We start from the raw sequence: 13,335 nt of genomic DNA, 5'->3' as shown, positions 1-13,335 counted from the left end.
AGCTATAATGAAATGTCATAAGAACATGTGAACTGATTACCACAACACCCATTAAAGTTCCCGTGATGCCAAGCATGGGTGAGTTGAAGGAGATGTAGTTACAAAGAAAAATATATATTGCTCTTTTTCTAGTACATCTATACTATTATAATGCAAATTCATCCATGACATCCAAGCCTTTCTCCATATAGAAACACCACATTTGTTCATGCTACTTTTTTTTAACACAAATGCATCTTAATAGTCCAGCACTTGTTAAAAGAAAAAGGAAAAAAAGAATGCATTAGCTACAAGTAAAAGTAGAATGTATTTATTGGCTGAGGCATCTCCTCACATGCATTGCTCATGCGCCACACTCATTTGCTGGAGATCATTTATAGATGTTTGATTGAGTGCTACAATTACATGCAACTGAGTTACAAATTTCAGGACATATTTTAGCATATTAATTCAAACAGATTTAAATGACCATTGTGCCAGTACATTGATCCCTGTGATGGTTTCATACTTTATTCAATATATTTTATATAATGGAATTGTAACATGTGATCTAATATTATAGCAATCCCTTGTAGCACAACTAATAGTCATAATTTTGTATCTTTATATAAATAAAATAAAAAATTAAAGATAAATCTCTATCTATATTTTCAACTTAAAAACAGCTAATCACTTGATTTTCAAATAAAAATAGCTATTCATTTGAGATATAAATTAAAAATAACTATCTATTTTGATTAAAATAATCTTTATATCATTATATTCTTTAAAATACTATAATATTGTATTATTATAGTATACTATTTCTTTACATTAAGATAGTATTATATTTTATTAGTACGGTATTGCTTTATTATGTTATATTAGTACAATATTTTTTTATAATAAAATAGTATTACATTATATTAGTATAGTATTCTTTTATAATAATACAGTATTATTTTATTATATTATACTAGTGTAGTATTTTTTTATAATAAAGTAGTATTACATTATCATAGTATAGTATTTTTTTAATATAATATTAGTTTACAACAATATAGTATTGCTTGATAATAGTACAGTATAATTTTATAATAATATAGTATTACTTTATAATAGTGTAATGTTGCTTTATAACTGTAAAGACAATTGAATTATTTCACCTCTATTTATATAGTTACTTTTAAGTTATATTTCAAATAGAAAGCTGCTTTTATTTGAAACTCAAACGGCTAGCTACTTTTAAGTTTAAATTTAAATGAATAATTTTTTTAATTTATATTAAATAAAATAATATTTTTTAAAATTTATTTTTTTAAAAAAATATAAAAATTAATACCTGAATGGGAGATGAGAACCAAATTTTTATTTTATTATTTTTTATTATAATATTATTATAATATTCAAATAATGATGATTATTTTAATATTAAAAAAAAAAAACTATATTTTCTGATGAATGCCGGCATTGTGGGATTCCATTGCAACTTAAATTGCCCCCGTGGAACCCTTTGTGAGAACCATCTCCGAATTTTCTCGCCTCAGGCCAATCAGTCAGGTATCAAGCCCAATAATATAGAAAAGACGCAAAATAATACAATTATATATCACATAAAAATCAGAAAAAGCCAAGAAATTAAAGCAAGCCAAATAACAACAAAAGAACAAGATACGATGGCACGCACCGATACCACACACGAATACAAACGTACAATGCAATCTGTACGGTACTCCTGAGGAAAAGGAGAAATCCACATCAACGACCAGCCTTCTCTCTCAAATCACCTCCAACTTTACCTTTCTCCTACGTCTTATATGTCGGGTCCGGTTAATCTACATGCTTCAAGCGCAACACACAACCATAAGCCGACAATGGCATTTCTGTAAATCTCTCCACGCCACCGAGAACCGACCTCCTCCTCCGTACCGCCGCTGGTGAGTGGTTACCGAGTCTCCATTCGCCCACCTAAGCATCTAAAAGCACCCAAACAAAACCTAATCACCGAAGCACATCAGTCTCTACTCATAAGTTCTCGCCGGCCCCACCTCTAGGATCCAATAGCACTAACTCGGTTCATAGATTAGGATTTCTTTCCGAGTGTTCTTCTTGCTGCCATCCTGGCCACCGCTGTGCTCAAAGCTTTAAATCGAAACACCAGCCAAGAACGCGCTTAATCATTTTTGGCACCATTTTTTCTATTTTTTGGTTGTTTTTTTTTTTCTTTCGTCACTCTTCTCGAAGAAGCTAGGGTTTTTTCCCCCTCAGATCTGGTTCTCCGAGGAGCGATCTTGGGAATGCTCGTGGATTTGGAGCGCGTTTTGTTGTAGGATTTGAACCTAATCTCGGGAGCGATCGTTAATGGAGATCGCGGGATTCATCGCTCCCGGCCAGGTACGCGAACTCCAGGAGATCTAAATCGTCCTGTTTCGAATCTCCAATTTCCTTGGAGATTTTGGCTGTGAACATCGTTTCAGTAATTTTTTATTTCGTTTTCCTGTCTACATTCCCAGGGGTCCGTTAGAAATTGGCTAGAAAAGGATTCTTGGGGTTTCTAGGGTTTAGGAACTAGGGCAGTGCTCGAGATGCGAGTATTAGTTGCTCGTTTGATTACACTTGCCAGTGCTGGCTAAGGCGAAAAATTTGGAGGCCTTTAACAGTTAGTGAGGTTTTAGGATTTAAGCTGAACTGGGGAGGAAAAGAGGTGATTTCTGATGCGTTAGTGCGTATCTAGGATTTGTTTTCTGTAGTGTAAAAGATATTTCGCCCCCCTTTTTAGGACATATGACCATGCCTTGTTTTTTCTCCGATTCTAAGTATGGTCAAAGAATGTTTTTTTGGAATTTTATTGACAATTCGGATTCTCCTTTCTTGTCTTCTTGTTGAATGTAGGGGTAGTTCTCTGGAAGAGCCATTTTCTTTTAACATAAGTTGGCGTTGTATTTGGGGCAGGTATCGTTTCTGCTTGGATTCATCCCTGTTTTCGTGGCATGGATATATTCAGAATTACTGGAATACAGGAAAAGTACAGCTTCTCCGAAAGTGTGAGTTATATTTTTTTTTGACATGAATTATAGTTTACCTTACCTTAGTGAAGATTGTTTAACTTCTCTGGGATTGTAATTCTTGATCTAGTTCCATTTAGATGCGGCTCTATAACATCACCAGCTATTATCCAATATTTAAGTAGCTCTTCCTCTCGAATAACATTTCATTTTATTCTGATATAGTAGTATCGTTTCTTATATTATGATGAGGCAAAAATAAACTTGGAAAAAGTTTAAATGGCATGTCTTGATGTTTTATATCTGCTATCAGCTTAGATGACACATATCTTGATTTTTTTCCCCCCTTTTTGTAGCAGCAGACATTCAGACATCAATTTGGTTGTGTTAGACAACGTGCCAAATAGGGAAGATGATCAAGCTTCATTACTAGAGGGCGGTCTTCAAGCAGCATATCCGAAAGCTCTCCAAGTGTCTGCCACTTCACCCCTTTTAAGGTGGGTCATAAATCTTTCTTTACTTCTCAATACTGCGTCCAAGGCACTGTGTTGCGTGTTATGGCAAACCCTGACCGCATTTGTTTATGCATCCTCGAACTGTTCAGATTTTGTCTGATGGATGAGGCATTCTTGCTAGAGCATCGGTTAACATTGAGGGCCATGTAAGTGAAGCTTTTATGTTACGTTGGAGGCATTAACATTTATCAAGTTGGAGACTGTGGTGACTGTTTTGTTCTCATAATTTTCAGTTCCGAATTTGGAGCTTATTTGGTCTATTTTTTCATATGTGATCGGACAAATCTTCTTGGAGAGTCAAAAAAGGTGCTGTTTTTGCTCCTAATCAACAGAAACCCTATGTTCTAACTAGCAAGAGTAATACATGAAATTTAGACATCTTTGCATGTGTATTTTTTTAGAATGATCATTATGATTTGCGTAAAGGATGCAAATGCCTGTCTTTTGATGCTGCTCTTTACCTATTCCTGTTGATCTTGTCTTTTTTCATTAATTAATGCCCATATTGAAAATAAGACAGAATATGATGTGTTATTTCAGGTTTCTCAAATTTAAATGCTATTAATTCATTCTAATAATGTAGTATGAATTATTTCCCCTCAAAAGAGCACTTGAGATCTTATAAACCCAATCCATGGTTGCTTATTCTGATAGAAGTCGGTTGGCATCGTCCTTTAGTGTTAAGCATCCCACACATGGATACATATTTCTATGCATGAAGTGTTGACATAACCTAAAGTGGCACATTTTCGAGTCTTGGAAAGAGTTCAGATGGCAAAAAGAAAGGCACTATCTGATATATGGAAGTGCATGCAATTGAAAATTGTGTGCCAACCTAAAATGGAGTTATATCTTCATATTGGTTACTTCTATTGAAAGTAAAAGAAAACAAAGGCATCATATTACATCTAGAGAGAATAGAGAAGCTATATATGTACCTTTACCCTGTAGATGTTCATGTAGAAATCTTTATGTGGGCATTAAATTTGTTGTCTGCACTACATTTTTGAAGCCATCTCATCCACTTTTGTGTGGTCTCATGCCCAAGGGAAAGTAGTGCACAGGTATGATGCTTTACATGGGTGGATACAATCTGTTGCAAGGCAACACAAAAGACGAATCTCATCCATGAGTGGCCTTTTTCAGAGAGACCTGTTCACCACCATATCTGAATTACTTGGGAAAGAAAAAAGTGGCATTAAAAAGACAGAGCAACCATCTGCATGATTTTGTGATTGCATGCCTACTAAATGAACTAAGGAAACTAGTTGCTGTCTATGTTGGTTTCTTGTCACTAACAAGCCACATCTTCTGCAAAATGCCACCTTAACAAACTAATGTGATACAGTATCTAGTAAAATGCATAACCATTTGGAGCAGATTTGCCAATTCATATTTTGTCACATGCTCAGTTAAATATCATAAATTGTTATTGGATAAGAGCCACTTTAGCATTTTCAGCAATCTTGATGTGCTAGCTTAAACTTTTTATATCTGCATGAACAGCAACATGGTTGATGGCTTATTAAAGATTAAATTCCACTTTAGTGTTTGCCTTATTAATGGTTAGGTTTCATCTCTGGCTAGCAAAACTTGCTACGAAAGAAGACAAATCCCATCAAATAGTTATTGTAGGAGAAAGTGCCCTTGGGCATCATGTGCGACTTGAAGTTATTTCCTCAAATTGCAAATACATAAGCAGTTACAGAGGAGACAACTGCTAGGCTTAAATTTTTACCCATAAAAGTTAATAGAATATTATTTCTGCTATAACTTTAATACTACATTATTCCATCCAAAACTCCTTTACAGGTGCTTTTATTTTTTTGATAAAGCTTGGTGATGTTCAACTAAACAAATTGTAGGCCCACAAAAACTCTTATTTGGGCCCAGATTAAGCAGAGACGACCTGACTAGGTCTATACTCTACTTCTGGTAGGCTTGAACCAAATAGGGTAACCATAATTCTCATGTTAGACTAACAAAAAAGTGACGATGAAACATAGCTAGTCTCCTGCACTAGAATGCAGCTGGATCGAGAATAACTGTGGTATGATTTATGGACAGGTGGTTTTGTAACATTTTACTGGTTTCACCAAATTCACAACCATTAAAACCTTCTTTATAGCAAGCAAAAGGCATGCGTGATGCACATGAGGTGAGAAAAGACGAGAGGGGAAAGAACATGAGAAAGGAAGTGAAAGAGATATAATAACCAATTACCAGGGTTCAGACTTGGAATGTTTTCTCTTCTTTTTTTTTCTTTGTTGGAGAGCATCAAACTTGGAATTTTTTTCATTTTGGAGTAGGGAATGATTCACGTTTGAGAATCTCCAGATATTAAGTCTTGGTTTTTTTAACTAATAAAAGAGGAGAGGGGAATTTTTAATTTTTCAGACTTAAGCTTTGGTTTTTTCCCTCCTTTTCCATTGTAGTGTAGAGAGATAATGATCCATCCTATTCTATTAGTTTATATATTTTACCCCAATTTTCTTGAAATTTTAACTAATTCTTTGATAAGTTCATCTGAAATTGAACATGTTATTGACTGACTTATTGAATTTTTCTTATTCAACTACAAATTTGGGAAAAAATTACAGCCGTGGTCGTAATTTTGTGATATAATTGCAAAACTTGGTATAGATTTGCTAACGGTGTTCATTTTTAACATTTTCCCTGTTTGCAGAGTTACAGCCGGGATCTTTTTCTTTTTCTTTACTTTCTTCTCATCATAGTCTCAGCAATGACCTCTTTTAAAATCCACCAAGACAAGTCGCCATTCTCTGGAAAGCCCATACTTTATCTAAACAGGCATCAGACTGAGGAATGGAAGGGATGGATGCAGGTCAGTTTCTCTCTATTATCAATTGTGTTACATGGTGAACTTAACTTTTTTGTCAATTGTACCAGGATATTCATTTAGAAAGCTGATGCCTTCATGCAAATTTATCCCACGGATTGATTTTATAATCTATCCTATGTCTGAGAAGAGGTTTATTTCATAGTCTGCATTTTTTAAAATGGGTGCATGTACGGAAATGAGCTTTTAAAATGCACCTGATGTTCTCATGGACATGCCCAGTAGCTCAAATGAGGGTTTTGCTCTGGAAAAGAGGAAACATGGTAAAACTTGTGGGAACTATGAAAAACATTTTTCCAACACATTTCATGGCTTTTCTATGCTTTCGCAAGTTTTGTGCTTCTGTTGCATTCCCTTTATGTATTAGAAAATGCAAGGGGACAACACATTTTTTATGGCTACCACCCCACCAATCACTGTTTCTTTCTCATGAATATTTAGTTTTTTATTGTTTCAAAATGTCTAAGCTATTCAGCAAGCTGATGTGTAATTCAGGAAATTTTAGTTGCTTGCATATTTATTTATTTAATTTTGGTAATCAGCATTTGAATGATTTCATTCCCATTATGTTGGTAAACTTTGTTCCATTGCCTTACGACTTTGCACAGTCCTTTCTGCTTTTTAGTGTGATATGTGCAGGATATTCTTTATATGCTTGGTGATGCAATATGTCTTACAAACAGGCTACATGTGAAATAAATAACTTAAAAATCAGTTTTACTGGCTCTGTGATGTTGCCTGTGACAGTTGCTGGAAGAGTTGCTGGCAGAAGCATTAAACCTAAATCAAGCATACTCTGGACCTGATTTAAGAGCCAGTCAGGTCAGAGTATGGAATTGAATTATTTATACCGACCTAGGCCATGTCAGCTCAAAAGATAATAAAAAACAATCTGCCATGATGTCAGCCAAGTCATTTAGTTTATGGCCTGGTCAAACAGACGTTATCTAGTCTTTGTTTTAGCCTCAGTTGACCTCCTCCAATAATGAAAGGGCTGTTTCTAGGCTGATAAATATCTTGGCTATCCCAGGTCCAGGACCATGCCAGACTTCAATGAACACAATCAGTTTGCAGTTTGGCCTTTGTAGAGATTGGTGGCAATAATGCCATTCAGCTTTACTCCTTTGCTTCAGGCGTGCTGCTTGAGAGAAAAAATTGGTGCAAAAGAGGATTTTTTTTTTTTTTTGTGGGTCATTTGTATTTATTATTGCTATCATGATCTTTTACATGATATATATATATATATATATATATATATATATATATATATATATATATATATATATATATATATATATATATATATATATATATATATATATATATATATATATATATATATATTGTGTGTCATGGCATTAAAAATGGCCTAGGTATGGACGTATTTTTGAAGGAGAAACATAATGTTGTTGTGATGAGCTATGAATTGTCATAACTCTAACCAATATACCAAAAATTCCTAGGTGTTAGAGATGTGTTAGGTCGGAGTCTTAACCAAGTACACAGGAGACCACCTCTCTGGTCCGTGTAGTCTTTTCCAGTGAAGACTTTCAGGTGAGGATAAGCAAGTAGTCCTTTCTGCATGGTGGTTGCACTTTGGTCAATAGGCTGCCCTTCCTGCAGGCAGCTCTCACTCTAGCATTTTTTCCCTTGTAGTCCTTTCCGTAAGTCTTCCCTTCCATGATCTGAACACCTTACATGGGGCTGCTCTAATCAATACATTAGAAACATCTAGGTGTTAGAGATGCACTGGGCTTGGCTCTGAACCAGGTATATGCCATAAAATTGCTCCAGGATGCATCATTACATGAATTCTTCATCTTGGAGGGCCTTTTGATGTCCCCATTTTCTTACAGCAGAAAATGTGTAAGATAATTTCAAGTTCCACCCGTAAATCACTATTTGTTTTCCTCCTAATTTTCCTAGAACCATAATGTACAACTTTGTCTAAATTTTCTAGCTCTCTGAACTGAACTAGCCTGCCAGATGTGACTTATTTGCCTCAGTTGTTTGATGTATGATTTGAACTTAACCATCCTTTCCTTTTTCAGGTACTGTTTTTGATGTACCACTACTTCAATGCAAAAGAGATATACAATGCAATTCGTGTTTTTATTGCTGCATATGTGTGGATGACTGGATTTGGGAATTTCTCATATTATTATGTCCGGAAAGATTTCAGCCTGGCCCGATTTGCTCAGGTGACATATTTCAACTATTTTTTCCCCCTTGCATTGGTGATGGGGTCTGGTACTGTAGTTGGTTATTTCCTTTCCTATTATAATAGAATGCTGAGAACAATTTCTAACCGTATTCAACAGATGATGTGGCGCCTTAATTTCTTTGTGGCATTTTGCTGCATTGTCCTTAACAATGAGTACATGCTGTATTACATCTGCCCCATGCACACTCTTTTCACCCTTATGGTTTATTGTGCACTTGGAATTCTAAACAAATACAATGAGCTCGGATCAGTGATTGCAGTAAAAATAGCTGCCTGCTTTTTGGTTGTTATTCTGATCTGGGAGGTTCCGAAAGTCTTTGATATAGTTTGGAGCCCACTAACATTCCTTTTAGGTCGGTACTCTCTAAAGTTTTTTTTTTTTTTTCCTGATCTGTTGACCTTCTCCACTTGTTTCTTTTAAAAGATGAATAAGGTTCTTAAGCCACTCATGTCCAGGTTACAGTGATCCAGATCCTTCAAAACCAAAATTTCCTCGTTTGCATGAATGGCACTTCCGATCGGGACTGGATCGGTATATTTGGATTGTGGGAATGATATATGCCTATTATCATCCAACTGTAAGTTTACTGCACTTACGAATTTCTTATTGTCAAAAAATTTATTTTAATAGCCAATGGTTGTTTCTGTTTAAAATGTGTCTGATGTGCTGTGTATGTGTTTCTTCATTCTTATTCAATTTATACATTATAGACAATATAACTTGCAAATAGGTTTTATACATAATTCCAGGGTATGAGTTATTTATTAGATCTATTTTCTATAGGAACTAGCATTCACTGCAGAACTTGCTCCAGCAGTGTTATAAGCTGGGCAGGTTGGTACCCATTCAACCTGTTATGATAAAGTTTATTGCATGTTAGGTTATACCTGAATCTACTTTTCTGTAAAATACATCTGAACCATTTGAACCACATGGATCAGAGATCTGCACAGGTCTGCTTGTTCAGATCCACCTGATTCAATTCTAAATTGCCAGTGACTAGAGTTTTTAACCCCACACACCATACCAACTGACAGAGAGAAAAAAGGCCAGACTGGGAGAGTGGAGCATGTTTGCCATTGGCCCAACTCTCTTCCTCTTGTGTGTTCACTAGTTGATGCAGTGGGGCCCGGACCTTAAAACCAGGTCTATGGCTGAGCTGCCATAAGATCAAAAAGATCTGAGGTGTTCTACTGGGGAAAAAGAGACTTGCCTAGGGTACATTGGTGGAAGATAATGTTGGGAGGATCTGATCTGTAAAATTGCAGTCAACTGGCAGTTTAACTGGTAATCTATGACCTAGCCATCAATATAGGTTGGTGTCCAAGTTGGTTTCAAACTAGTGTCCTAAGTATTTTCGTGTCAAAGCTCAGGTTGGTTGTCCTGAGACCTTCATAAAGATGCAGCCTGTGTTACCGGATCATTCTTTGTGCTTCGACTCCTTTGGATTGTATAAGCATGTTGTCCTCGATGCCCCCCAAACATTCACCCAACCCCATATACCCAAACCAAATAAGATTTTGTGCAAAAGAAAAAAAGAAGAAAAGATGACAATACCAGGAGTGGTGATTATTTCATATTATTCTCATCTAACTAGTCTGGCTACCAAAAAAAGTTGAAATAGTTGCCAATTTTTTGTTCTCTCATTATTTATTTGAGTTAATAGGTGGATTATATATCATGAAATTAATCAATGGGTTCGACATGTTCACCTCAATGATCTTCATTTTTCATATTATATTTATCTGCTTGGTTATATCTTCTTTGTTTGTGACATCTTAGCCAAACTTTTAGTGTGCTTGCTGCTACAGGTTGAGAGGTGGATAGAGAAACTTGAAGAAGCTGAAACAAGGACGAGAATATCAATCAAGACATTTGTTGTGACAGTTTCACTAGCGGTAGCTTTCAAAAATTATTATGCATTTGTGTTGCTCATGAGTTAATGCGCTCAACTTTTTTCTTTTGTATCAACTCTCAAGTAAGTTTTCTTATCTAATTCAGATTGGATATCTATGGTATGAGTATATTTACAAGCTGGACAAGATTACATACAATAAGTATCATCCTTATACATCTTGGATCCCAATAACGTATGCACCTATCTTTGATGTATCATGCATTTTTAGATTGCTAACACTTTGATGTATCATGCTAGCTTCTGACGCATTTTTTTTCCTTACCCTTGTATGTAGTGTCTACATCTGCTTGAGGAACTTCACACAACAGTTTCGGAGCTGCTCTCTGACCCTCTTCGCGTAAGTTACATTTGTCATGTTTCAATAAATTGTACTCTGCCTGTGCTTCTCAATGAACACCGTATTTGGACCAGCTCTTTGCAACCTTTACATTTTGGAAATTTGTCCTATGCGTGTTCTTAATTAACCTGGCCACTAATTTATCAGGTGGCTTGGAAAGATAACATTAGAGACTTACATATCCCAGATCCACATCTGGCTTAGGTATGCCCAGTTATGCTACTTTTGTTGAACAATTCCTCAAAGTGCTTGAGCAAGTCTATGTATGCTAGCTTTCTCATGGATTATCAACTGATTGAAGCTTTTTCCTTCCCCACTGGAAATTTGCTTTTGATTTTGCAGATCAGGAGTGCCTAACGGACAACCTCGATATCTATTGTCCCTCATACCAAATTACCCATTGCTGAATTTCATGCTCACAACTGCCATATATGTAGCGGTCTGTGAATAATAATATGAACATGGTGTAGGAAATGGTAAATTCCAGTCGAGAATGAAAGAAAATGTGACCATGTCTTCTTATGCAGGTTTCACACAGAATATTTGAATTGACAAACACACTGAAGATGGCTTTTGTGCCAAGTAGAGATGACAAGCGCCTGATGAACAACATGATTGCAGCGGTTGCTATTTCAGTCATCTTATATTCCTTGTCCTTTGTTTTCATAAACGTTCCAAATATGCTGGTATGATATCTTCGCTGTTAATATTGATGGTAAAAGGAAATCTTGATTAAATTTTTGCAGATTAGACCCTTATTTTGTTAAGTGCTCCTGGTCATTGTTTACTTTTTTCTAATCACATGCAGGTATGAGTATTTCATATGAGATGGAGCCAAGAACTTTGTTAGACGTAGCACGGGCAGGTGTAATGGTACTTTCAATATCCTGTGAAAGTGGGGCATCGGAACACAGGCTGGTAAAATGTCATATAAAGCTGCTAAATTAATTGTGTTTTCATTCTCAATCTAGTGTATAGGAAAGTAGGTGCTGGATTTGACACAAATGAGGTGCTTGTGCGTCTATCCATCATTACGCGGAGTACCCTTGAGTCTCTTGTGTGGGTATAGTTTGTGGTGCAATAAGCAGGTTTAATTTGTAAAGCATAGCTTAAAAATCCTCCGAGAATTGTCGTGGGATAGTTAAAGTTTGAGTACTTTATCTAAATAATACAAATAAATTTTTTTTTAGCTTAATAATATGTTTTTAAATTTATTTATTAAAATGATGTAAAAGATAAAAATATTATTTGAAATGATATTTTCTATCCGAAAAAATATTATATCAAATGATATTTTTGGGTCCAGCCAGCTAACCCTCCGCAGTTTAGGTGAAATTTAAAAAAATAATTTGAAAGTGTCATAACGTTTTTGAAAGCCTTCGACTTGCGTTTTTAAAAGTGCTGTTAAATCAAACACTCGTTCCTGAAAGCCTTAGCTTTCGATGGGAGATAGAAGTTGGACGGATGGGTGTTGGTTTAACTGTGCTTTTGAAAATAGTATTTCTAATGTTATTTTTAAAAATATTATTTATAATTATGTGGTGTTTTTAAATTATTTTTTTAGATTTTTTTTAAAGATTTTATCTAAACTGTAGAGGGTGGTTGATTGATCAAAAAAAAATATCATTTAAAATGATATTTTTTAAATAAAAAATATTATTTTAAATAATATTTTTAATTTTTATTTCAGCTTGGTGAACAACTTCAAAGATGTATCATTTGGGTAAAAAAAAATTTTATTTATATTATTTAGATAAAGTGCTCGTTAAAGTTCTCTTGTATTGAATACGGTGAGTTTTTGGACGAGTGGGACAGGCACTTTGTACGTCTCCAACAGTCTTCGCAAATGGCCTCTTCACTTTGTGGTGCTTTTGCGCTACACGAAGATTTCGAGAAACAGAGTCCATTGAACTCATACGCCTGCAAAGCTGGCAACAGTCGAGTAATGTTGGGATAGACGTGAAATTGGATCAGATAATATTCATTCATTTAAAATTATTTTTATATCTGAATGACATAGAAATTTGAATAAATCTGTATATATATTTGTTAGAAAAAAATAAATTTAGATATAGATAAATAATTCTTTGATTTATATTGGAATATTCAATTCTATTTATAATTTTTTAAATTTTATATAACATCAACTTTTAAGGAAATAAAAAGATAATGATAATATGTTATTAATTTATTTTATCTTTTATTTAGTAATATTTTTTATTCTATTGTTATAAAATTTAATTACTTAGTTATATTTGTATTTGTTTCTATATTTCTATCATTTGATTTGTATCTATATTGAATATGATTTGCTGAATTCGATATATTCAAATCCATATCTGTACGGATATGAATATATTTAATTTATGGATTTGGTTTCAACAGACCCTCGTAAAACTATTTTTAATATTTGCGTCTCCCAACTTCCAACAGGACTCTTCAGAAACTGTATAAGGTTGCTTCGGTTAGTACATTAGATGATCAGATCCTCAAGTA

At 34.7% G+C, this 13,335-nt stretch overlaps 1 protein-coding gene across 4 annotated transcripts; it reads left to right on the top strand.

The window, feature by feature from the left end:
- The first annotated feature begins 2,058 nt into the window (after positions 1 to 2,058).
- On the top strand, positions 2,059 to 11,957 carry LOC105057317 (protein REDUCED WALL ACETYLATION 1). 4 transcript variants are annotated; one of them, XM_010939900.4, is made up of 16 exons: positions 2,059 to 2,373; positions 2,932 to 3,023; positions 3,344 to 3,481; positions 3,589 to 3,645; positions 3,733 to 3,805; positions 6,186 to 6,344; positions 8,411 to 8,560; positions 8,681 to 8,936; positions 9,040 to 9,161; positions 10,396 to 10,482; positions 10,586 to 10,674; positions 10,777 to 10,839; positions 10,987 to 11,043; positions 11,182 to 11,278; positions 11,367 to 11,525; positions 11,648 to 11,957. In XM_010939900.4, the coding sequence occupies exons 1-16, from the start codon at positions 2,341 to 2,343 to the stop codon at positions 11,651 to 11,653; spliced, it is 1,638 nt and encodes a 545-aa protein (XP_010938202.1). In that variant the 5' UTR covers positions 2,059 to 2,340; the 3' UTR covers positions 11,654 to 11,957. The 4 variants fall into 4 exon arrangements, with proteins under 4 accessions (XP_010938202.1, XP_010938204.1, XP_010938200.1 ...); XM_010939902.4 differs by having other exon boundaries at positions 2,115 to 2,373; positions 3,347 to 3,481; XM_010939898.4 differs by having other exon boundaries at positions 2,115 to 2,373; positions 3,341 to 3,481.
- The last annotated feature ends 1,378 nt before the right edge of the window (positions 11,958 to 13,335 follow it).

This window comes from Elaeis guineensis, chromosome 14, assembly GCF_000442705.2.
Source record: "Elaeis guineensis isolate ETL-2024a chromosome 14, EG11, whole genome shotgun sequence".
Lineage (NCBI taxonomy): Eukaryota > Viridiplantae > Streptophyta > Magnoliopsida > Arecales > Arecaceae > Elaeis > Elaeis guineensis.
The sequence above is the reverse complement of the archived record's forward strand: the minus strand, read 5'-3'. Positions and strand labels throughout refer to the sequence as shown.